The sequence below is a fragment of the Brachycentrus maculatus genome, unplaced genomic scaffold, assembly GCF_059751285.1.
Source record: "Brachycentrus maculatus isolate JH-2025_06_01 unplaced genomic scaffold, ASM5975128v1 h1tg000282l, whole genome shotgun sequence".
NCBI lineage: Eukaryota > Metazoa > Arthropoda > Insecta > Trichoptera > Brachycentridae > Brachycentrus > Brachycentrus maculatus.
The window spans coordinates 431,942-457,768 of NW_028281033.1; the positions used below are offsets into that span (position 1 = coordinate 431,942).

The window sequence follows — 25,827 nt, forward strand, 5'->3', positions numbered from 1 at the left end:
AATCTGCATACTGGGGTGTCATGAAGTGAAATTTTTGTCATGTGTTTCCTCAGTCTGCAGTGTCCTGTTAAGGTCCTGGTTAGGATCCTTATTTGTTTTTTGCTAAGCTTTAGAGCTTCTGTTGTGAATTTCCTAAGAGTGTTAGTTAAGTGATCACTTTATACACTCGTGCACCATTCTGCCACTGGTCACTCATCGCAGTCACCGTTCCAGGAGCCAGTTCATGGAGGAGGTCCGGCACGTGATGGGTCTGCCCTCGTGGATGCTGTCGGTGGACTCGCGGCGCACGCAGGCGCTGCACCATGGCACGTGCGTGCAGCTGCTGCTGCACTTCCGCGGGCCGCGCGCGCGCGAGGCCGAGGTGGACTTCTCGCGCCTGCTGGCCTCGGGGCGCCTGGACCAGCCCAGCCTGCAGGTGCCGGGCTACGCGGACCCCAAGAGGAAGAAGGTGCTCTCCTACCGCCAGTGCGGGATCAGGGACCCCAACGACAAACGTGAGGAGACTTGTTCAATACCTACTTTTTCACTAACCTTCCGGGAGTACAATAATTGATGTCGTGACTTTCTCAAGGGAGTGGGCGAGTGTTTTTGCCTAGAATTTTCACTCATGAATTGCATGAAATTATAGTAACTTTAAACATAAAGAGTAAATCCACTCACAAGTAGGCGTAGACTATAAAACTTAAAAAGTTGAAGCCTGAGTACGGTCATGATAAGCGGTGTTGCATAAGCCGTAGTTAGATTTCAGAGTCACTTGGACTGAGGTAATTCCAAAAAAAAATCTCCAGGGAGAGGATTCTTTTTACATGTTTTTTTTTAAAATCTATATATTATAAAGATAGAAGTTTCAAATCCTTATCCGCACCCTTATCTGCCCTATGCAGGATGGTGCATAAGGCATTGCATCATATAAACACATAAAGGAAAGGTGATCAGCCCTCCACTTCAGGTACCGGTCTAGGGCAAAATTGAATAAATAGTAGAGTGAAAAATCACTTTCATTTATTTGACACCCTCCTGGGAATCGAACCCAGGACCTCCAGCACGGTAGCCGAGCGTGCTGACCATTAAACCACGGAGGCGGACAAAAGCTCCAATTGCTCCTGCAAATTGTTTTTTTTTTGTTGATTAAATGAGAAATTCATTGTGTTTGTTTTTTTCACTATTCATACCTGTAAATCGAGAGTTTACTATGTCGCTCACTCCTTTCAAGAACGTCATAAATCAAAAATCGTCAATTTTCAGTTGTGCGTGTTTTCGGAATGCCTAGAAAATGTACTATATCCCAGCAAAAGAGGCATATTTTTGATTTAATATTTACCCGCTACAGGATACAAAATGTTGTTTTTGCATTTTGAAGAAAGGTGTTGTTCAATTATTTTTTTAAATATATTAAATATTTTTTAAATGGAAAAAAAACCTTCAGGTTTTACCTAAAAAGATCTGTTGCACAGAAAAAGTTCACTAAGTGGCTTGATATTTATTTTTAATATGTTGTGTTTTATTTTTAAACTTTAAAAACGTTCTCCTGAAAAATCAAGTTTTTTGATTTATGACGTTCTTGAAAGGAGTGAGCTATGTAAGTAATTCACACCATGTATTTTACTAACATTGGTATTATTTTTTTTAGCCCAAGGAAGCAAGAATCCATTCCGGCCATACTTTCTATCCTCGGGAACTTCTGCTGTGCAATTTACTCATTCTACAATTTTCATCATTACCTTTGTTATACTCATCAGAAACTATTTATTCTCGTGAAATTCCAATTAGCTGTATATATTTGACTTTGTTATGTAAAAACATCAAATAAAAAGACTTTATTTTTATTTTTACCCCGTGTTTTATTTGTCATTTGTAATATTATTCCATATTTGATATACTTATCATACCCAAATTTTAAAATAATAATATAGATATATTACACAGTAAAAAAGCTACTTTATTTGTGATTCAAAGGATGATAATTACAAAAATAGTTAAAAAAATTATAACCTACAGTGATGCCTCGTATATAAAATTTGTTCCAAGAGCAAGTATGTTACGGGAAAAATTACAGCGTAACAATATACAGTTTCGAACAGATTAATTGGAACAAAACTTTTTTGTTGTATTTTCGTAAAAAAGTTTTGTAAAATCTTTTGTTTACGAGTTCTATCACAAATCAATATTTAATATGATCTCATTTAGGTTCAATCAAAGATTTTACTCTTCTTGGCATCTATTATATAAGTTTTTGGCACGTGGATGCCAGTTTTTCATACCTGAATTATGGACAAAATGAGCTTTTCCACCGTAGTTAATTTTGGAGAGCCGATTCTTACAGATTGATGATAGATTTTCAATTAGGCTTATGTCTGGCAAAATTCTGGACCAGTCCAACACAGTTCATTGTTTTTGTGTGAAAAAATCATCATTTTTTTTGGATTTGTGGCAGGAGACTGAAAAGTTTCATTACCATTTGACCTTCGTTTTTGTATCTCTGGTGGTATCTTTTCCAGTAGAATTGGGTGATACTTTTTGCTATTCATAATCTCAGTCACCAAAAGAAGCAGCCCTGATCCATAATACGAGGAACACCCTCAGAGCATGTTTTTAGAGGGCATCGAAAATACGAAAACAACTCATAAACAATTCATACTCTGAAATAAGAAAAAAAAAAATTTTTCGTCTACAGATGAAGGAGAGTCTCCCTAGGCTTGCAGGGTCAAATCCTCTTTCATTACTTGATTCGGCAGTCACTTTGTGGTAAAATCTATCCATTTTTAATTAATGTTTTACTTAGTAAATACCACTATTTCTTAAAATCTACTGTGACACGTGTTTCCATGCATTCTGCATCATTTTCAAACACCGTATATATATCAAACATACGGTGTTTTGATGTGGAATGCATCGAAACACATGTCACAGTAGATTTTAAGAAAAAGTGGTATTTACCAAGTAAAACATTAATTAAAAATCAAATCCTCTTGTTCTAAAGTTGAATTTGTTCTTGTTGGAGAGCAACTGCTGTGCGTTGATGTGTGTTGCTGTTGAGTTTATACAAGTGATATAGTCTGTTGTATGAAGCGAAGTTTGTTGTGTGAATCACTTAATGGACGAACATAAAGTTTGTTGTGCGTAGCGTTCGTTATTCTTGGCATCACTGTATCCAAAAAAAATGTGTAATTATTTTTTAATTATATTTCATACGTAATTACTTTTAACTAAAAATATTTTATTAAACACAGACATAATTTATTTTAGTAAAATTAGGATTATGTTTTAGATATTTCACATATTAACCAAAGAATAAAGCAAGGATTAAAATGCGTTAAAAATCGCATACAATAAACATTTCACAGCATAAATAATGACAAGAATATGAAATTATTTTATTTTATCTAGTTTAACAGTAGTATGACTGTTTTAAAAAAAATTGTATTAACCGCCCTACACATACGAATGTGCGTAATATGCGCGGTTTTTCTTCACCATTCCGCGCTAACCCGTATGACCTACGCGCACGAGTAAAGAAATCTGTTCCAAACATATTTTATGCGTACCGGATACACTGACAAATTTTTGTCAGGTTTCATACCTGACAATATTTTGTGACAACAAATGTTGTGATTTTTTTGCTTGTTTATAAAAAATATGCCTGAAAATAACCCGAAGGTAGGGTGGTTAAAGTAGGATTTTGTTCATATTGTAAGCATTTCCTCTATTGATTTTTTATTATTAATTAAATGAAGGGAAATCTCTGTCTTGCTCCTCATTACTGACCATTGTGGAAGCAATGACTCTTCTCCAGTTATTCCTTGACTGCGCTGCACGTAGCGCTCCAACCACCGAGGTGCTGCTGTCTTAATTTGATTGGTCCATAGTGTGGGGAATCTTCCTTTCCCTCTCTTCCCCCCCAGGCTACTAATCACAACTAGTCATTCCAGGCTATCCTCAAGGCCACACGCAATGTTTCCAAAGAACTGAAGAATCCGTCATGTAGACATTGACTAGAGTCAAGTCATCCAAGTGCAACTCCTAACGAATGGACTCGGGAAATTTGTGTTTTAATTTTTAAACATTTTTAATAAACTTTTTTGATAAATTGAGATTTTTTCTAATTGTCATACATTTTACAATAGTACTATATTAAGGTACATTGAAACAAGCCCCGTGGTCAAGGGTTAACACATTTCGGACGGATGTTTTTTACGCCTGCGTACTGCTGGTGACAGGATTTTATGATTGTGTAAGTGTAGTTTAGACCGTAACAAAGAGATTGGTACATAATATTCATATTAAAACATTACATAATTCCTTGTTTTCTGACTTTGAAATTGGCCGGCGCAGAAGGTAAAAATACTCCTGCCATCAAGTATTAATTGACCATACAGGTAGAAATACCTTTTCTATCCTAAGTGTGTTAAGATAATTTAAAACATTTTTAATAAAATTAGAGGTTATAGAGCTTTGTTGCATAATATTTTGGATGCCATAAACCAACTGCAGTTTGAATTTGATTTGTTTCTGCATTTCTGATCTGATTGTGGTTTTATGTGGTGTTTATTGCATCATATGCTCTCCGGGCCATCTTTAATGAATTCAGTGAGACATTTCATGCGTTCGTGGCCGGCTCATGAGTACAACTTAGAATTCATCATCACTGGATGGTGCAGCCGCCTTATCCGTTGAGTTTTTTCAATGCCGTGCTCCCAACTTTCTTTCCATCGACCAGGAGTACCAACTTCTCGGTGTAGTAATGTTCTATGAGTTGATTGATGGTGAGGAAGTTCTGTTCGTTGGATTTGCTGTACCCAAGAGCTAGTCTTCCATCTTCTCTTCTACGGCATCCAATATTGTAAATCCGTCCCATGTAAGTGAGCGTCACCGTGTATACATGAAGTGGCTGAAAAAATAGATTCTATCAATATTTTATTAACAATTTATTTTATTACAGGGGAAAAGTAAAACTAAAAAAAAGTTAAAGTAAAAGTTTCGGATTAAAGTAAAGGATTCGGACCTCACATACTAATATAAGAGTTTCTGCTCAATAAAAAGCTTCTTTTCATCTCACCAATAGATGTCTCTAGTGAAGTTCTAGTGATTCAAGAACAATGTTTCTAAATTAGTTCATAAATATATAAAGAAGAATATAAGTTTGGCCTAGAATTTTCACTCATGAATTACATGAAATTATAGTAACTTTAAACATAAAGAGTAAATCCACTCACAAGTAGGCATAGGCTATGAAACTTATAAAGTTGAAGCCTGAGTAGGGATATTATAAACGGTGTTGCATAAGCCGTAGCTAGATTTCAGAGTCACTTGGACGTTAGGTAATTAAAAATGGTCTGTTATGGGGCTGACGACCGTCATAGGCTGGTTTAAGTGATCACTTTACACATGTGTAACATTCACCAATTCTACCCACTATTAATAATCACACTACTCAAATTCTTGGAAGTTCTATATATTTATGAACCAATTTCGAAACGTTGTTCTTGAATCATTAGAACTTCATTAGAGACATCTATTGGTGAGATGAAAAAAGCTTTTTTATTAAGCAGAAACTCTTTTATGAGAAACCCCAGAAAATATAATTTTTATTATTATTTTAGCTTATATTTCGACCAGTTGATTTTTATTTATAACATTTTGAGTGTGTCCAAATACTTGTTCACAAAATTTGTATTATCTCTAATTATAGGAGTTATTTTCATATTGTTTTTTATTAAAAAAAAAGAAGAAAATAACTGCTATAAGTGGAGATAATCCAGATTTTATGAACAAGTATTTGGACACACTCAAAATGTTGTAAAAATAACATGTTTTACTGAAAAATGCGATAGTTTATTTTTTCTGCAAATGTTTTGACAGCTCCAAAGACGTATTTTGGCGGGAAAGAGGAATGAGCGTATCGAAGTCAAAGGATCGATAGAGCGTCAGCGGCGCGGCATTGCCAGCGGGTCGTTAAGTACCTACTCGCTACTTATTTATACATAACCAGTGGCGGGCAACCTTTTCATTTCCAAAAGCCACATTTATTTATCTTATTATTTTTTTGAATTACCTAACGTTTAAATGACTCTGAAATCTAGCTACGGCTTACGCAAAACCGCTTATCATGACCCTACTAAGGCTTCAACTTTTTAAAGTTTTATAGCCTATGCCTACTCGTGAGTGGATTTACTCTTTATGTTTAAAGTTACTATAATTTCATGATTTTCATGAGTGAGTTTATAAAAAAAAATCAAACCAGTCCAGAGACTACTTTTCATGTTTTGAGTTGTTGTCACAAAGATATTCAGATTCTTTTGAAGTGAAGCGAAATGGAAATAATGAAATCATCAACAAATGCAAAGAGAGCAATGGATAAAATCAACTATTTTTTTAGGTTCTAGAACATAAAAAGTTTCACATTTTTTTCTCAACATAGATGAAGAAAAACATGGAAGTCTGGTTATTTACAGTGCCTGTCATGAGAATCAGCAGAGATGGGTACAGCGTCATGAGGTTAATGGTGCATGTAGAAGTTCCAGAAACTTGAGTAGGGTGGTTGTCAATCATGGGTAGAATGGTGAATTTTGCACAAGTGATCACTTGACCAGCATATGACAGGTAATAAGCCCTGTAAATCCAAGACTTCCATATTATTCTTCTTCTATGCTGAACTAACTTACTAACTAACAATCGTGTCGCTTCCCCGTGGCAGATAGAATAGAACGCCACACCATTTGTCTTTGCAAACTTTCTTCGCCTCTTCCACATTCATGCATCTCCTTATACATACCCGTCGATTATTTCGACTCCTGACCTGACCACTTTCAAGTAGATATTTGACAAACTTGATGATGCCGAGTTTTTCTCGGTCTTACTCTTCCTCCTTTTTCCGACTACATTCGCTTGATAAATTTGTTTCACTGTTCTTACCTCACTCATTCGTTATAAGGGTTCTTACCTCACTCATTCGTTCCACATGTCCAAACTATCTCAACACAACACGTATGTGTTGACGTATCTTTTACATTTTTGACATCTCAACATATACGAGTATTCGTATATGTTGAGATGTCAAAAATGTAAAAGTAAAATCCAGATTTGTGACAAGTATTTGGACACTCTTAAAATTTTATGAATGAAAACTTTGATTTCAATAAATAAATAAAATCCATCGACTATAATTCGTGTGAATTTGATCAGAAAAATCTCCTATTAAAAAGGTATATTTTGGCACGCCGATCATTCCCTTGCTATCCCTAGGCAAGATCGCAAGTCGCTACAGCTAGCAGCTAGCGGCAGCGGGGAGCGGGGAGCTGCGAGCTATAACGCGGGAGAGAGCGCGGTAGAGCGGCGCGGGTAGCGGCAACACAGCGCCCACCCGACTACAGGGCGCCTACAGATTTGTTATTGTTATTAATATGTATTAATAATTGCAATATAGAAGATAACAGTCGGGTAACGCGTACTGTTATCTTTTAGTAGGGTGATTACGGAGTTTGCGTTACTATAATATATCTGCCCATTTAACATTTTTTTAAATTACCAAACGTCCAAGTGACTCTAAAAACTAGCTACGGCTTATGCAACACTGCTTATCGTGACCCTACTCAGGCTTCAACTTTTTAAGTTTTATAGCCTATGCCTACTCGTGAGTGGATTTACTCTTTATGCTAAAAGTTACTACAATTTTATGTAGTTCATGAGTGAAAATTCTAGGCAAAAACACTTGCTAATGCAAGTATTATAATTTATCAATAACATTTTTAATTTAATCTTTATTTAGTAAATACAGCTATTTCTATTTTGAACTATTGGATTTACCAAGTAAAACGTAAATTAAAAATAAATAGATTACTACAAAATGGCTGCCGAATCGATTAATGAAATAAAATAACGTTTTGATTATGATATTTTTGACAGTTATTAATTACATTTTATCGTATTCAACTAATAACACTATCAAATAAAAATATTGCAACAGCGGAGTATGATAAAATATTGAGATAAGTAAAAAAAGTTCTCACCAAATTTGACCTTAAATAAATTATTTATAGCCGTAAGTCAAACTTCCATATTCTCTTTTTTATGCATTTTTCCATGTATTGTATTTTTTTCGCTTCTGACAAATATTAGGTTAAAAAAAATATAATTTTATTTTCTCAATGCATCAAACAACGAGAAAGGAAAACATGGAAAATGTAGTGAGGCAAAAGATTGAGTGTGCTTGATAGATTTAGTCGCTGAAATTGATTCGTCTGTAAAGAAACTTCTTCAGAAAGCAATTGTTTTCGAAGGAGTTTCTGAGACAGTCATGAGAAAATTCTATACATACTAAAATTTTGAACTAGATCTGTTTTATATAGTAACATTTTTGAAGTGAAATGCAATTAAATTTTAGTCACTTTTGATTTAAATACTTTTGAAACATCGTGTATTCATACAATGCAATGTAATCGTATAGTTTGACTTTTGACAGCGACGCGTCCTGAAGTATTAGCAGAGAGCGTTTTCGAGCGGTCAGTAGAGCGACCGAAAAACGCGAATACACACTAATTTATAATCTATTGTGCAAATGTAAAAAATATATATTTTTATACAATATAGTATAACAATTATCCCGTGTCACTCGTTTAAATATGTGATACCAGTTAAAGAAATAGAATAAAATAAGCGTTGCGCTTTTGTTAACTTTCGTAATGGATACCGAATTGTTGATCAACGAAGTCAGTAAGAAGAAATTGCTATGGGACAGGAGAAGCAAACAACACCATAACAGATACATGTTGGAAAAAGCATGGGGAGAGATTGCCACTATTATGGATTGTTCAAGTAAGTACCTACACACAAATAAATGTCCCCAATGCAACAAAGTACTTAAAATCAAATTAAATAATTTCATGTGCCTTTTCGATCATGGTCTATCATTTGTTAAGTGAGAATAATTTTTGAGTAATTTCTACACCTTTCGAGTGGCCATCAATGTATGAATTAATTATGAAATGATTACCCCTATATGTCCCTTTTCTGTTGTACACCTTCAGGAAACGTCTGAAATATTACTGTATATCCTCGGAACACTAGCTGCTCATTGTGTCATCTTTCTTACCATATGCTTTACTTGCTTTTCATCAGATTAACAGTATTATCAATTAACTTATCGTATCTCTTTTCTTCTCACTTGTGTGTGCATGCATTACCTGCAAACTAATTTCAAACAGTTGTATACGATACAAACCTTGACAACTATCTCTAGTCTTCTATTTTCATTGATTGAATGATATTGTTTTCATATCTTTGTATCAGAGACATTGCATTGTATGAATAAACATTGAATTTCTCTATTATTTTGGCAAAAGTCTCTTTTACATGTAGATTAAATGGAATTGAAATTGAATCTGCCGCTGAATTAAGAATTGTAAAGAATCCCATCAAATTTTAGTCCAAATAGAAAACAGACTTTTTTAGAATCTCTTATCCACTGTGACCAAAGTGTATATTAATTATTTAGACTTCCCTCTTAACCTGTTAACCGGGATGTATAAATATGTCAAATGCTAACAATATCGGGTATTTAATGGGGTGGGTAATTAAAAAGTCAACTCCCCGGTTAACAGGTAACACATTGTTGTCGGGCAGTTTTTTCATCAACCCTGACCCTAACTATACTCTGCCAGTCTGCCTCCCGAGCCTCAGTATACTAATCACAAGTAACTGCAAACTCAATTCTGATCTGTACAATATTTTTTGTCATCTCGTGTTCTACCAAAAGTAAGCAAATAGAATGCTTATACGTGTCTCCCGCTCTACCAACAGTATGTAAAATACGCTTTTAACCATTTCCCGCATACAATGTGTTAACATATTTAGTTGTAGTATTCCAGAGGAAAGTTAGAGTGACAAACTCACCCTCATAACTCGAAGCTGTTCTGCCTCTAATGAATTATTACTATTACAAGTGTTTTAGCAGTTTATTTTATTATCGAGAACTAAAAATAGATTTTACAGTTCTGAAGTGATAATTCATAGAAATGGCACCCAACAAATCTGTCAATTATTAAAACATAAATACTTTTTTGATGTAGTAAAAATATTTTAATTTTTTCAGTAAAAGAAGCTCGAACCAAATGGAAAAACTTAAAGGATCACTTTCGCAAGGAATACAAGAAGGAACAGGAGTTATTGGCGCAGGGAGGAGCTGACAATGAAGACGTCGACTCAGTTTCCTGGTCACATTACAGATCCCTCTTATTCCTCAAGGACCAATTTGTGCCCAAAATACAACCGGAAAAAATAGAAATAGACATCAAAATAGAAAAGGAGGAAGAAACCGATCCAACGAAATCGGAAGATGAAAAGAATGACGCGGAAGAGAAAGAAGTTGACGCATACGTCGCAGAACCGATTGAATATCCGGAAACCCCACTAGAAACGATCAGCCCTCCTGCGGACATGAGCGACGCCAAATTTAGAAGCATCAAGCTCAAGAGTCTGATGAAAGGCCAAAGCAAGAGTTCTTCCTCATGGGGTCCCCCGAAAAAGAGACTTAAAACTCTGGATTACTCCAATTTGGATGGCCTAACCGAAGAGTCGAAAGTAGACGGTGTGGACAAGAAGGTTTCTAAAGGCAACGAAAACTACCATTTTGTGATGTCTCTTCTGCCACACCTGGATAGACTGTCACCAGCCAAAAGGCTGGCGGTGCAGATAAAGATACAGCAAGCCGTGTTTTCGGCTATTTATGGCTCTAACAGATCTTCGTCAGATTCCACAACTAGCTATGATTCTACTTCTTCATTTTATAATAAATAATCTTGAAAAAAAACTTAATTACTCGTTTCGAAATGAATATGAAGTCTAGTTACCTGCCATTATGTATAGAAGTGAAGGACGGAGTTGAATTGAGTGCTACTTTGCCAAAAACGCCAGAGCGAACATAACCTCAATCGTCAAATATAACGAGATTTTTAATGATTATTTATATTCTAAGAGTTAAAGGCAAACTGAAATCAGTTGTCATGTCAGCTGAAATGTCACCTTGGCTGTTCAATGTGTACATGGATATTTGCGTGAAAGAACTGAAAGGTTTATATATTGGATCTGGAACGAAGATCTGACTGTCGGTTGCCTTTTAGGGTGAAGACTGACCGGAGCATTTCGTCGTAATGTAACGTCGTAACATTGCTCACAGCGAGCATGTTACGTTATGACGTTACGGCATTGCTGACTGACCGCGATCAGTGCTCGTTTGTGACCTTGTGCTCAGTGTTGCCATATGTCACACCAAAAAATCTGAATTACTACAGTCTAGAAATCCGTATTGAATTTGTATAGAATCAATGACCCAATATCTGAATGAATCTTTGCAACTTTGCATTCGTAGTTAAAATGTCAGACGACAAAGACGTGATTCTTGGTTCTGTGATTTTAATAAATTACAGCTTACTTCAGATGAAGAAAAAAAAGATTCCCCGCAGTTTGGGGAATTTCCCACATATTGGCAACCCTGGTGCTGACTTCGAATGGAGCATTCGGAAGGAGCAGCGAGCAGCTCGGCTCGGTGTACTGACTATACGAATGCTTGCATCGTAACATGATACATTATGACGAAATGCTTCAGTCAATCTTCACCCTTATATGCTGACAATGCACAGCTTCTTGCTGATAATAAAGAAACCTATAGGCAGTGGAAAAATGATGTATAATGAGTGCAAGTAAAATTATTTATTGTTGAATCATAACAAATCCAATGTCATGGTTTTAGAAAGAGATGAATATAGATCTAAGTGAGAAATAGTGGCAAATGGGATATTTTGGAATAAGTAGATAATGGAAAGATTGATAAAATATAGAAAAGAGTGAATGCTGGGAAATCAGTTATACCAAATAAAAGTCTAACAGCGGAATCTAAACTACAGGTGCTCAACAGAGTCCCGGTGCCAATCCTAATTTATGGAAGTGAAGCATGGAGTTGACAAATGAATAATGAAAGCAGTCAAAATGTGATCACTCAGACCGATCTGTGAGAAAGTGTTGCAAGATGTTGAAAGATGTTTGAATGGTGAAATAAGTATTTGCATATATGGAACGAATGAGTGAGGAAAGAACGGTTAAAAAAGTATAAGAGGCGAATGTATTATAAATAGAAGCAGAGATAGACTGAGGAAACCTTGTCAAGCACTTCAAATACTTGGGCATGAATAGTTTAGGAGCCGGATAATTGGTGAATATGTATGAATGTCGAATTGCTGAAGAATGTTTGACAGACGGGTGTGGCATATTATCCTCTGCCTATCTCTCCGGGGAAGCAATGTGATGGTTAGATTGTTAAAAAAAAAATAAAGATTTATAGAAATAAGCAGGTGTGTTATTTTATTTGCTATTTATCAAGTATTAATTAAGAAGAATTACATTTTGACTTCTTCACATATCGCTCACTCCTTTCAAGAACGTCATAAATCAAAAAACTTGATTTCTCAGGAGAAGGTTTTTAAAGTTTAAAAGTATAATACAATGTATTAAAAATAAATATCAAGCCACTTACTGAACTTGTTAATTTGCAACAGATATTTTTAGGTAAACCTGAAGGTTTTTTCTCCATTTAAAAATATTTAGTAAATTTAAAAAAATAATACAATACCTTTTCTTCAAAATGCTAAAATAACGCTTTCTGCCCTGTAGCGGGTAAATATTAAGTTAAAAATATGCCTCTTTTGCTGGGATATAGTACATTTTGTGGGCATTCTGAAAACATGCACAACTGAAAATTGACGATTTTTGATTTATGACGTTCTTGAAAGGAGTAGTGATATGTTGAGATCTTAACAATACAAGATTTACATCTCAACATATTGTTGAGATGCCAAAAAAGTATTTGCACACACTCAAAATGTTGTGAATAAGTTATTACTTGCAGAGAAGAAATTAACCCCTTAAATGCATGATTTTTATTTTATTTTTATTAAAAAAATCAAAGACAACAATGACTAAATGTCAATAAAGTACTTATAGCGCCATCTAGTTACAAAAGGCTAACTTAATTCTGTCACCTAGGTGTGTGATGAATATGCAACAGTGGAAATTATAACAATTCTAGGCGACTAAAGGATGTTTTAAGTGATGTGAAGTTATTTTTTGACATCTCATCAAAGATGAAGAAGAATATGAAAATCTGGGCATTTACGGGGCTGACGACCGTCAAAGGCTGGTCTAAGTGATCACTTTACACACATGTAACGTTCACCAATTCTACCCATTATTGACAACCACACTACTCAAATTCTTGGTCCTATTTATATGAACCAATTTTTAACATTATTCTTAAATCACTAGAACTTCACTAGAGACGAAAAGAAGCTTTTTATTGAGCAGAAACTCTTTTATTAGTATGTGAGTTTATTATTTTATTATTTGAAGAGTTTCTGCTCAATAAAAAGCTTCTTTTCATCTCACCAATAGATGTCTCTAGTGAAGTTCTAGTGATTCAAGAAAAATGTTTCAAAATTGGTTCATATATCCAAGAGTTTAAGTAGTGTGGTTGTCAATAATGGGTAGAATTGGTGAACGTTACACATGTGTAAAGTGATCACTTAAACCAGCCTATGACGGTGGTCAGCCCCGTAAATGCCCAGACTTCCATATTCTTCTTCATCTTTGATGAGATGTCAAAAAATAATGTTAAAATAACTCCTGTAATTGGAGATAATCCAGATTTTAGAGATTTAGAGATAATAAGTATTTGGACACACTCAAAATGTTGATGTGAAGTTGTTGCAGAATTGCAACGGTATGCATTTATGGGTTAAGACTGTTTAAAAAAAATAATATTTGATGTTCTCACCTGACTTGAAGGTCTGAGTATGAACGTTCCATCTGCGTGTCCTTCTAGAAGTGCTTCCGCTTCTTTCCTTCCGATTTCCATGTAGTAAAACTCATTCTCAACGGGAACCGGTAGAGGTCTTTCTGCCATGCTCATCTTCACAGCTTCCTTTTTCCTCTTGGAACTGTTTCTTAAGGATTCATTCCACTTATGTAGAGTCTCAAATGGCCTTTCAGTGCTGGTCGCTACATCGTCCATTTTTTCATCATCTGCTTTAGACTCTTGTATCGAATTGACATTTCTGGCTGCCTTTAGCCGTGGGGCTGGTTTCGGCTGTCGGGATATTGGAATGATTTCGGGCTTTTTGCTGATGGGCGGCTTTGGCTTGCTGTTCATTTTTATGTTTTCATTATCATCCTTGTCTTTCTGAAGGTCTGCAATTAACTGTGTATGTATGTCGGATAGTGATGAGTTTTCTTGTGAGCCTGGAAGAAAAATGTCTTGTTGAAACATTTCAGATAAGTATTTTTTACGACTGTGGACTGCTAGAGACGGGATTTGATAATTATATTATAGTGAGACGTTAACTAGGAGATTGGTATATAATATTCATATAAAAACATTGGATAATTCCTTCGTTTTTGCCTTTGAAACAAGGCCAATGCAGAAGGTAAAAATACCCTTCCCGACCTTATGCTTATGACCGAATGGGTAGAAATACTCTTCCCGTCTGAAGTGTGTTAAAATTGCTGATTGATATCAAGGCCTCTAAGGTGTCCCATATGGAGTATGTGCTATTGTACCTAATGGGGGTCAATGAGGTGTGGGCAGAAGACTGATCACCCGGAATATATGAGATTTGACGAGGATCAATACTGTCAAGGCGCTGTTTAGAGCTGCCCGAGACAAGGACAATTACTCTCAAGTGATAGTCGACATCAGGGTGACCTGACATGATACACACAGAAGAAGAAGAATGTTCTGAAAAGATTTGAGTTAATCCATCAGGTCAACTGTAGACTACAGTTGACCTGATGATGATATGGTTATTCTGAAACCAGTAATCGTGAAGTAGTGTTTTTAAGTGGTATTACACAAAGTGAATGATGAATGATAAGGAGAGTGTTATATTACCATACCACAAAGTTTACAATGCTTTTCATATACAAAATATATTTAATAAATATTGGCTTATACAATTTGACGTATCACAAAGTTTTTGTGGTTGCTGGTATACTTTTTGTACCTGAACATATCGCTCACTCCTTTCAACAACGTCATATATAAAAAAAACTGGATTTTTTAAGAGATTGTTTTTAAAGTTTGAGAATGAAATAAAATGTATTAAAAATAAATATCAAGCCACTCAATGAACTTTTTACTGTGCAACAGATCTTTTTAGGTAAAACCTGAAGGTTTTTTCTCCATTTGAAAAATATTTAGTATTTTTAAAATGCAAAAACAACGCTTTCTGCCCTGTAGCGGGTAAATATTAAGTTAAAAATATGTTGCTTTTGCTGGGATATAGTACATTTTCTAAGCATTCAAAAAACATGCACAACGGAAAATTGACAATTTTTGATACATGTTGTTGAAAGAAGTGAGCGATATGGGATGTGTCTTATTGTATTCCCGCGATAATTTAACGGACGTATCACGTATGTTCATATGGGTAGGGAAGTTAAAGAATAGATATTTAACACCCCGAATGCACTTTCCTATACGTGTATACTGTGAAAAAAAATGTAGATGTCGCAGTAACCTTCAGTTTGTGGCTGTCCAGCGCTCGTCCCTTGTCCCATTATTGCGTAGCTGATCAGGTCGGCTAATTCGGTCCAGGCTCTATGTCCCAGGTTGACAATTATTGGACATGTGACCTTCATACACCAACACATCTTAGTAACACATCGCAACTCATCACTTGAATGTCAACATAACTTAAAAACCATCCAAAAAAATTTATTTAAAAAGGGTTTTTAATGCAAAATATGCACAATTTTTTATTATTATGATTCAATACACGAATTATATCACTTCATTTTCGTCTTCTTATGCTTGGTGTAGGCTTTGTGGCCTGTTTTTAAGAGGGATTAGCCTTCTGCAATGTTGATATCACTTCACATTATTTAAAAATATCTTATATTTAATGTAAAAAAATGACAGTCTGAATTCGCGACCCTTTTTCTTAAAGAAAATACTTAATTTTAATTCACAATTTAGAGATTAGAGTCAGATTTCTGAATACATGTACTCATATTCACAAAACCCTTTAAAAGTTGACAAATTAAAATTCATGGTTTTGAAGGAGATTAATGTAGATCTGGGTGTAAAATAGTAGTTAATGGGGAAAAAAAGGAACAGGTAGATGAATTAGTATGTTTTGGAAGTATATTTTAGGGATGGAAAGATTAATAAAGATATAGAAAAGAAAGTGAATGCTGGAACAGAGTGAATGGTGCACTGAAATCAATTATAGCAAATAAAAACCTATCAGCCAAAGCCAAACTGGCAGTACACAACGGAGTCATGATTCTAACCCTAATGTATGGAAGGGAAGCATAGAGTTGGCAAAAGAAGGATAAAAGTAGACTGAATGCAGTAGAAATGCGATCTCTCTGACGAATGTGCTGCAAAATGATATATGCACGCATATATCATAACAGCATATAACAGCGATATAAGGAAAGAACTCAAGTTTATGAGGTGATTGTAGTTGAAAATGGAAGCAGAGGAAGACCGAGAAAAACTTGCTATTATCAAGTATGTCAAATACTTGAATGTAGTAAGATTAAGAGTCGGGATAATCGACGCATATGTATGAGGAGATGCATGAATGTGGAAGAAGCGAAGGTTATGTTTGCAAAGACAGATTGGTGTGGCGTTCTATTCCTTCTCGGGAAGTGGAAGTAAATGTTATACATACATAACCTGATGTAGCGATTGTCCTGACGAAGAGACGAGTACGTTTAAAAACCGGTAGCCTAAAATCTCGACGAATAGTTATTTACTAACATAAATAAGATTTTATTGAAATTTCTGACCATAAAGTTTACGAAAAAACGTATTAAATATCTTATTGTCTATGGTTTTGTTTTTCAAAAAAACGTCAGTTTGACAACTGGCTTTTGTTTGATTGGTATTTATTTACCTTTTTTTCGATTCCTTATGATATTAGATGAAAAATATACTCTTTGAATTGAATAAATAACACACGCGATACCTATAAAAAAGTTCGTAAATTGACTGAATTTACTGAAAGGCGCGTGACAACTGTTCGTTATGTGTGTCGTGCTAAAAATGACATTCAAATGATTCAACCCAAAAATGTTTTGAAAAACATTAATTTAATACATACGCTTAAACAATTAATATTGTACATGGATATTTTGAATAAACATCCTTCAATTTTAAAACAATTTTTCGTAAGGCTCAGGGGTCAATCAGTACAAGTCATTTCTTAAAAACTTAAAACGAACGTAGACAACACTAAATAAACCGTATTTATATGTCTAAAAAGTTTGATTGTTGAACTTGCATAGTCCACATTTCAACCTCAACATAGATGAGTGAGAACATGGAAAATAGGATATTTAATGGGCTTACGACCCGTCATCGGCTGGCGTCTTTTGGATTATGACTGACCAATGAAACATTCATTTGTTTATAAATATATTTTTAGTCATTGTTTGTTTAACATTCTTAATTCGCTTCATTCAGTCAATATTATAAAACACTCAACATAAAACACAAATGCGTAAATAATGTTGTCTTTGAAACAAATCGATATTAAACGGTATTTCGTCTTGGAACTGTAATAATTATTTAACGCCAGAGCGAACATTACCTCAATCGTCAAATATAACGAGATTTTTAACGATAATTTATATTCTATGAGTGAAAGGAAACTGAAATCAGTTGTCATGTCAGCTGAAATGTCACCTTGGCTGTTCAATGTGTGCATGGATATTTGCGTGAAAGAACTGAAAGGTTTATATATTGGATCTGGAAGATCTGACTGTCTGTTGCCTTTTAGGGTGAAGACTGACCGGACTAAATAATGTTGTCTTTGAAACAAATCGATATTTAACGGTATAACCGTCTTGGAACTTTAAATATTATTTCGTGTAATATTCACCATTCTACCCATGATTGACAACACTAAGGTACATATTATATTTATCAGTATATTTAAATAGAAATAGAAAATTCGAAACTTAGCATAAAAGAGCTATTCATAAATGGATAATGGAGGTGGGTAGATCTGAAACAGATCGCATCATTCGGCCATGTCATATTTGATTGCATGTCATAAACAATTTTCATTCGTATAGTTTTATGAATAAATATATATTTTATTTGACGATACTCATAATTAATTACATTTCCTTGCCAAAAACTTCCACACACGGTAGGTTAAAGTGTACTGATAATATATAAGTGGTTAAAACAAATTTATTGTAACTGCAGATAGTTGGTAGAATTCCAAATTGAATTTTTGGGTAATATATCCAAAATTAAACACGGTTTATTGGATTGAATTCTACATTTATTTATGTATGTGTTAATACGTGATGCGTTTCGTCTTATTACGACATTATCAAAAACTCAGTGTTTGATAATTTTAACACTATTATTCTAGTTCTACTTATAAAACCAATACCCTTATACCCTTTACTCTGACTAAATTATATTGTATACCCACACACAGGCCATGCCTTTGTGGGATCTTTTTTTTATATTTATATTTTTTTTTATGTATTTGAATTTATGTTATGTAATACAAAAGAATTTAAAATAAAGAAAAAAATGTCTTAATAAGACGAAACGCGTCACGTATTAACATATACATTAATAAATGTAGAATTCAATCCAATAAACCGAGTTTAATTTTGGACATATTACCCAACAGATTAAAACAAAGTTTTATTATTTTATATAGTTGATAAGATTTTGACCTAAGTATTTTGGGACTCTATTTTATTCATCGAATCTTCGAGAAGGGTAGAACCGTTAATATTATGAAAGGCAAAATGGAGGGTCGACGAGGTGTGGGCAGAAGGCAGATCTCCTGGAATATACGAGATTGGATGGGGATCGGGACCCCGTTTAGAGCTGCCCAAGACAAGGACAATTACTCTCAAGTGATAGTCGACGTCAGGGGGACCTGACATATCGCTCACTCCTTTCAAGAACGTCATAAATAAAAAAATGTAAAAACATAAGTTGTGCATGTTTTCGGAATGCCCAGAAAATGTACTATATCCTAGCAAAAGAGCCATATTTTTTACTTAATATTTACCCGCTACAGGGCAAAAAATGTTGTTTTTGCATTTTGAAGAAAAGGTATTGTTTAATTTTTTTTAAAAATAAACTAAATATTTTACAAATGGAGAAAAAACCTTCAGGTTTTACCTAAAAAGATCTGTTGCACAGTAAAAAGTTCAATAAGTGGCCTGATATTTATTTTTAGTACATTGTGTTATATTTTAAAACTTTAAAAATGTTCTCCCGAAAAATCAAGTTTTTTGATTTATGACGTTCTTGAAAGAAGTGAGCGATATCACACACACGGAAGAGGAAGTTAATCACACATTATGGTGTTTTTGACGCGGTTGAAGGATGAATTTGGGAGAAAACGATCACAAATGAAGATGTTGTGTTTTATCAATCATCCTACGAACTTATCGAGTGATGTTATATTCCCGACGTTTGAAAACTAACTGAGAAAGTAGATTACAATTTTACTGTTGGTTATGACATTTTTTTGCTATCATGTAATGAGGGTATTCAAAAAGTTTGTCGTTTAATCATATATTTTTTTCATCAATTGATTCGGCAGTAACTTTGTCGTATTTCCATGTTTTTTTAATTTTTTTTATTTCGCTTGGTAAATATTAGCTTTACTTAAAATCTATTGTGTATTTCGATGCAATCAACAATATTGTCAAACACCGTTCAGTGTATGTACGTCGAAACGCGTGTCGCGATAGATTTTTAAGAAATTGCCGTATTTTCCAAGTAAAATTTAAGTTAAAAGTATTATTTTATTAGGAATTTAAAGCTAGGGGATGTTTTTTTGGGCAAGTTCATAGATAATCAGGATATATGTGCGTATAGAATCCAGGATTAATGCAAGAAGTTGTCCTTAAGCCAACAGATTTTAGGAGATACGAATCTCATCACTTATTTTATTTTAAATTGTCTTTATGATCCTGATATCGTTGAACTTTATTTTCATATTATGGAGGATGTCATTAATTTCCCCAGTTGTTTATGAATATTTTTTTAAAATAAATTTATAGTGATTAGTGATTTTCTGCCTATTTTTGATCATCCATATTGCATTACTTATTACTTTTGCTGTTTTGTGTTTGTATTGTATTGTATATGTGTATATTGAAATTTGATAAATAATCCAGCACCATCAAATAACTTTAAAAAAAATTCCTTTATTTATCGAAGTTGTGGGAAATTCAATGAATGTTGTACCCACCTTGATATGTTTTACTCTAATCTTTCAAACTTTTAAGCTAAATTGTTCGAAATCTTATCAACCTAAAAGGGTAATTCTATTCCCTGTCCTTTCCTTTTCTTCTTTTCCTATCACTGTCATCTCCTTTTCTCTTTATCCCATCCTTGTCTCATGTCTCTTCTTATATATAGACTTTTCTTATGCATAGGTGTGAAGAACTGTAATTGGCACTAATGATTTATTTTGTATTCTGATTTATCATATATTGTAACTGTTGTTTTTCCTTCCAATAAAAAAAAATTAAAAAAAAGTAAATCTATTTAAAAAAATCAAATGAAAAAATATGGTCGTCTAACCATTTAAGTGCTCCTCGAAAGTCCTGGGAAGTTCTTTGGTATAATAAAATAAGAAGAAAAGGAAATCGTATGCAACGGGTGAAAATAAAGAAAGAAGCATGCGGCGGAGATACGAGTGATGAACACGTGTATGTGTAAATTGGGTATAGATGAGTGTGGAACTGTACATTATAGAGATGGGACTTATGGGTAACTGTTACTTTTTCGGTTACCTAATAAGGATGGTATTCGTTACAATGCCAAAATGGTGAACGTTACGCAAGTGTATAAAGTGATAACTTAAACCATGTGATTGTCCACACTTCCATATACTCCATGAAGAAGAACATGGAAGTCATAAATTTAAGTGATCACTTTACATACGTGAAACATTCACCAATTCTACCGTGATTGACAACCACACTACTCAAATTCTTGGTATTTCTATATATATGTAATAAAATAACTAGGTACCTACCTATACATTTTATTAAGTACTTACAAATAGTACCTACATAAAACAGTTCTACCACCAGATGTCGCATGCGTCGCACAGAATTAAACAAAAGAGATCCGATAGAAAAAATATAATATTATTAACTGTCAGAATCAGATAGATAAAAAAATTATTGTAAAGATTAATTAAGAATAAACTTTTATTGTCGTTTCTTTAATTACAAAGCAACACATTGTTTATTTTATTATTATACACCCACTTTACATATTATTTACACCCAATTTACAAAAGAAAAATATTACCACGTTATATATATATATATGAACCAATTTTTGAAACATTCTTGAATCACTAGAACTTCACTTGAGACATCTATTGGTGAGATGAAAAGATGTAATTGAAGATAATCCAGATTTTGTGAACAAGTATTTGGACACCCATTAAAAATGTTGTAAATGTAATATATCGACATTAGAGTCGACTTTCTCATGGTTTAATTCTACCCGTGATTGAAAACCACACTACTCAAATTCTTGGTATTTCTATTTATACTGTTCAAATTCGAAAACATTGTGCTTGAATTCACTAGAAATATCTATGGTGAGATTAAAGAAGTTTTATTTATGGTGACATGTCAACAAAAGCAATATTTAAAATAACCAGATTTATAACCAGGAGATATCCAGATTTGAGAAGTATTTTGACACCTCAAAATTTTTGTTAGTATCTATACAATGTATAGTTTTTCATCATCTTTATGAGCCCTCTGACCTCCACTGCTGGATATAAGCCACTTCCCCTTTTTTCCATTTCCTCCGGTTGATTGCTGCCTGCAGCCAATTTTTAATCATCCACAGCGACAATGTCGTCAGACAATCTCTTTTGGGGTCTGCCGACACCTCTTTTGTTCTCCCAAAAAATATATGTATGTGTATAAAACAATGTATAGTATAGTATGTAAATATTGTACAAACATGTAAAATCTTACCTTTAGTACGCTCTCTGCTTTGCATGCTAGCATCGAATAGCCTCATCATTTCTTCGGCCAGATTATCCATTACTGCTTCAGGTGTTTTATCGAAATACTGCCTCGGCTCCAAGTAATCCTCGACTTGTATCGTTCTTCTCCTTCCATCACGACATGCGACTCCTTCATCGTGACAACTGATAAACGGTTCGGCCGTTTCATATACATGATCATTTACTTCATCTCTGCAGTTAGGATCTTCATAGCAGACGTCGTATTTTGCTTCGATATTTGTGACTTTTCTTTCGTCGACTATATCTTTAGGGTCTTCGTAAATGGAGCTGGAACTTTGATCTAGTTCGGCCAGTTCTTTCTCTGTATGTTTCGTTTTATTCATATCTTCGCTAACCTCGTAAAACTTGTTGTACTTTGTTTCAAAAATATCTAATCCGTTTTTATTCTCTATTAATTTCTTAACATCTTCTGGATCCTCATATACGACTTCGTACTTTTCTTCTATTTTTGACAGTTCTTTTTCACCGATGGTTTCTTTGGTGGTATCATTTGGAACTTCATAAAACACCAAGTAATCTACGTCATCAGGAGCCTTGCTCTCTGATTTTTTTGGTGTTTCTTCAGAATTTTCGTATAGCAGAACTACGTATTTATTATGCTGATCATCTTTACTTGAGTTATCATCAATTTTATTCTTATTACTTGAGTTTTCACAAACTACGCAAATATTATAGTTTTCTTTACCAGTAGAATCGTTGTTTTCGACGTTATCAGTTAAATCGTCCGGATCTTCGTAAAAAACGACGGTTTTACTATATTCATCTCGGTCAATAAGTGTTGTTTTGACATCAGATTTTGGAATGAAAAAATCTTCTTTGCGATCGATAAATACAACTTCGTTTATTTCTTTGTTTACATCTGGAATTTTAGTTTCATCATTTTCGTTGCAAGCTTCACTGTATTTTTGATATTTGACAGACTTAACATTACCGTCAGGTTTTGCATTTGTAGTAGGACTATTTAACTTATAATTTTGTGACAAGAGCGGACTCAGTTTCTTGACAACTCTATCGTTTATTTTGCATATTTTTTGAGAAGTGTTCAGATGACCGGGTGATGTTTTATCTGGCTGCTTCGGGCTTTCACTTTTAGAGAGGACCTTTTCTTTCTTTGACGTTTGCTTACGTAAAACTCTCCTGAAAATACCGATTTTCTTTTTTTCTTCCGCCACTTTATTTAGATCTAGGGTCTTGAACATAAGTTCTTCATAAGCATTTTCCTCGATTTTGAGATCACCATCCGAAAACCTTCTGGCCTTCATGTCACTTTTTTCGGTTGATATTTCATAGTAGCCCCTATCTTTAAACTTAGTGGTGGAATTGCGGTTTTCTTTTATGTCTTGGTCAAATATAGATAATTTTATATGATCAAAATTGTAATATTTCCTTTTTCTTAAAACGATGTCATCTTGACTTCGTAAGTGTTTCATTTGCCCACTTTCCATTTCGGTATATGGATGTATCCTTGTTATAGCCTGTTGAACTTTATTGCTATAAAGAAAACTCTTTGGTGGAATTATGGTTCTTAGATCGATATCATTAGCAGTTTTTATTTCAATTTTGTTTATCATTTCTGCGTTTCGATTAAATTCTTCAATCTTTTCATTAATTTTAACTCTGTTTTTGTCTGTTTTTATAAGCGAATCTCTTCTTATTGGTACCTTAGGTTTAATTTTTGGCTGGTTTCTTCTCAAAGTGACCGTGGAATCGATTGGATTGTTTGTGTCAGTCGCTCTTGCTTTAACTGATGCATTCAGTGCAATTAAATACTTGTACGGGTCATTTTTTAAATCTTCAATCATATTCATTAGTTTCTTTGCGTCGACTTTGGGTCTCCACATGGCTATAAAAACTTCCGATAGTGACTGAAAAAAGCGAATATTTCAAACACAATAAATAACGAATTTGAAGTTTCTTACGCATCAACTCTTATATATTTGATACCACATGTAGCTCTTCCTCCCAACATTCATCGTAAACATTCATCAACGCTGTCAGCATTGATCTGTCAATCCACAAATAAGCTCTCCATTCGCTTTTCATATCCAGACTATTCCAACACGTCATTATAAGGTTTAATGCTTATTCTTACATATATGTTAAAAATAAAATATATCAATAAATATTGCCAGTGCCCTTTACTATAACCTAAAATATAATGTATACCCACACACAGGCCATGCCTTTGTGGGTTGTTTTTTGTATTTTTTGTATTTTAATTTTTTTTACTGGCAAAACACCCAAAAACAAGCCACCATTCATTACTGGTACCTTTCATTATTATGCTGTAAATTAACTTGAATGATTACTACAACTTACTCAAACGTTTTTGCCATACTTTTTAAAGTGCTTTATGACCGCACTATTGACATTTTGGGAGTTCATCGATAAGAGGTGCTGGACATTCAGCGGGACAAACCCTCCGATCGAATGTTCTGAAGGAACTCAAAGTTAGGGAGCTTTTTTGTGTTAATATTATATATATATTTTTTGTACTTGTGTTTATATTATATTGTGAAATGGAAAAGAAATTAAAATAGAGAAAAAAATCTAGAGAAAACACTTTTACTACTACTACCATCATGCCGTTTCTCGGCAGGGGCCTACCCCTACAGAGAGAATGGAACGTCACACTCTTCTGTCCTGACATATGTTCCTAGCTTCCTTCACATCCATTAGTCATGTACACCCTCCGATTACGTAAACTTTTGACACCACCAAATTTTAGGTTCTGTTTGATCTGGTCGTGCCAAGTCTTTTTAGGCCATCCTCGTTCTGTTTTCCCGTTGACTTCGCCAAATATACTTTCTTAGTCATTTTCTCGTTGTACATTAGCTTCATATGGACGTGAATGTTACACGTGTGTAAAGTGATTACTTAAACCACCTATGACGGTCGTCAGCCCCGTGAATGCCCAGACTTCCATATTCTTCATCTTTGATGAGATGTCAAAAAATAATATGAAAAATACTACTATAATTGAAGATAATCCAGATTTGTGAACAAGTATTTGGACACACTCAAAATGTTGTTAATAAAATACAACTTCATTCATTTTTCATCATTCGAACCCTAATCCGCACCCCAATGGTGCATAGGGCACTGCATCATATAAACGCAGTGTTATCTTGATGGATAGTTAACACACGTAGGAAAGGTGATCAGCCCTCCGCTTCAGGTACCAGTCCAGGGTAATATTGAATAAATATTAGAGTAAAAAAATCACTTAAATTTATTAGACTCTCCTCTGAGAATCGAACCCGGGACCTCCAGAACGGTAGCCGAGCGCACTGACCATTACACTACGGAGGCGGACTAAAATACAACGTAGTAGACTCAAAAAATGTGTGTTTGATTTAAAAATTAATATATAAATCCAGGATTCAACTCATTTGATTAAACCACACTACTTTTATTTGGGAACTTATCTTACCAGCAATTTAGAACCGTCCAATTCCTTATTTATTGCGAAACACAGATATTCATTCAAATTATTCGTCGTCAGAAAAATTTGTACATCACTTTGGGTCCAATCTTTGATTGAATTCAACAACGCGTTTTTAGTTTTGGTAGAATCCATGATCATTTTGGAATCGACCAGAATGAAAACATTTAAAGAATTGAAACGGAATATATGTTCAACATCGCAAAATTAAAAAAAAATACAGACAATTTCTCTATAAGAATGAAAACAGCTACTGCACATGATCTAATGTGAGGAACT

General features: G+C 34.3%; 3 protein-coding genes across 5 annotated transcripts in view; 2 read left to right on the top strand and 1 right to left on the bottom strand.

The window, feature by feature from the left end:
* The window catches only part of Rsod (superoxide dismutase family protein Rsod), a 25,661-nt gene extending 23,829 nt beyond the window's left edge, over nucleotides 1-1,832 (top strand). Inside the window, exons 13-14 of the mRNA XM_088267095.1 lie at nucleotides 214-494; nucleotides 1,631-1,832. Of these exons, the coding sequence (XP_088123221.1) occupies nucleotides 214-494; nucleotides 1,631-1,758 (409 nt within the window). The 3' untranslated portion in view covers nucleotides 1,759-1,832. The remainder of the gene's footprint in view (nucleotides 1-213; nucleotides 495-1,630) is intronic.
* Nucleotides 1,829-25,827, bottom strand: LOC148305186 (uncharacterized). Of its 3 annotated transcripts, XM_088267097.1 has the most exons (5): nucleotides 16,947-16,979; nucleotides 16,722-16,779; nucleotides 15,561-15,982; nucleotides 13,820-14,283; nucleotides 1,829-4,888 (listed from the first exon to the last, which is right to left on the bottom strand). In XM_088267097.1, the coding sequence occupies exons 3-5, from the start codon at nucleotides 15,691-15,693 to the stop codon at nucleotides 4,664-4,666; spliced, it is 822 nt and encodes a 273-aa protein (XP_088123223.1). In that variant the 5' UTR covers nucleotides 15,694-15,982; nucleotides 16,722-16,779; nucleotides 16,947-16,979; the 3' UTR covers nucleotides 1,829-4,663. The 3 variants fall into 3 exon arrangements, with proteins under 3 accessions (XP_088123223.1, XP_088123222.1, XP_088123224.1); XM_088267096.1 differs by lacking the exons at nucleotides 15,561-15,982; nucleotides 16,722-16,779; nucleotides 16,947-16,979 and adding exons at nucleotides 22,051-23,968; nucleotides 25,537-25,827; XM_088267098.1 differs by lacking the exons at nucleotides 16,722-16,779; nucleotides 16,947-16,979 and having other exon boundaries at nucleotides 15,561-16,166.
* LOC148305187 (uncharacterized) lies at nucleotides 8,087-12,337 on the top strand. Its single transcript, XM_088267099.1, has 2 exons — nucleotides 8,087-8,811; nucleotides 10,088-12,337. Exons 1-2 carry the CDS (start codon nucleotides 8,679-8,681, stop codon nucleotides 10,789-10,791), a joined length of 837 nt encoding a protein of 278 aa, XP_088123225.1. The 5' UTR covers nucleotides 8,087-8,678; the 3' UTR covers nucleotides 10,792-12,337.

Excerpts from the sequence above, each read along its gene's own strand:
- LOC148305186 (XM_088267096.1), bottom strand. The coding sequence starts at position 25,689 with ATGATCATGGATTCTACCAAAACTAAAAACGCGTTGTTGAATTCAATC. Across the intron at positions 14,284-22,050 it reads AAGCAGAGAGCGTACTAAAG|GCTCACAAGAAAACTCATCA; the intron begins GTAAGATTTTAC and ends TTTTTCTTCCAG. Across the intron at positions 4,889-13,819 it reads TACTCAGACCTTCAAGTCAG|CCACTTCATGTATACACGGT; the intron begins GTGAGAACATCA and ends CTATTTTTTCAG.
- LOC148305187 (XM_088267099.1), top strand. The coding sequence starts at position 8,679 with ATGGATACCGAATTGTTGATCAACGAAGTCAGTAAGAAGAAATTGCTA. Across the intron at positions 8,812-10,087 it reads CACTATTATGGATTGTTCAA|TAAAAGAAGCTCGAACCAAA; the intron begins GTAAGTACCTAC and ends TAATTTTTTCAG.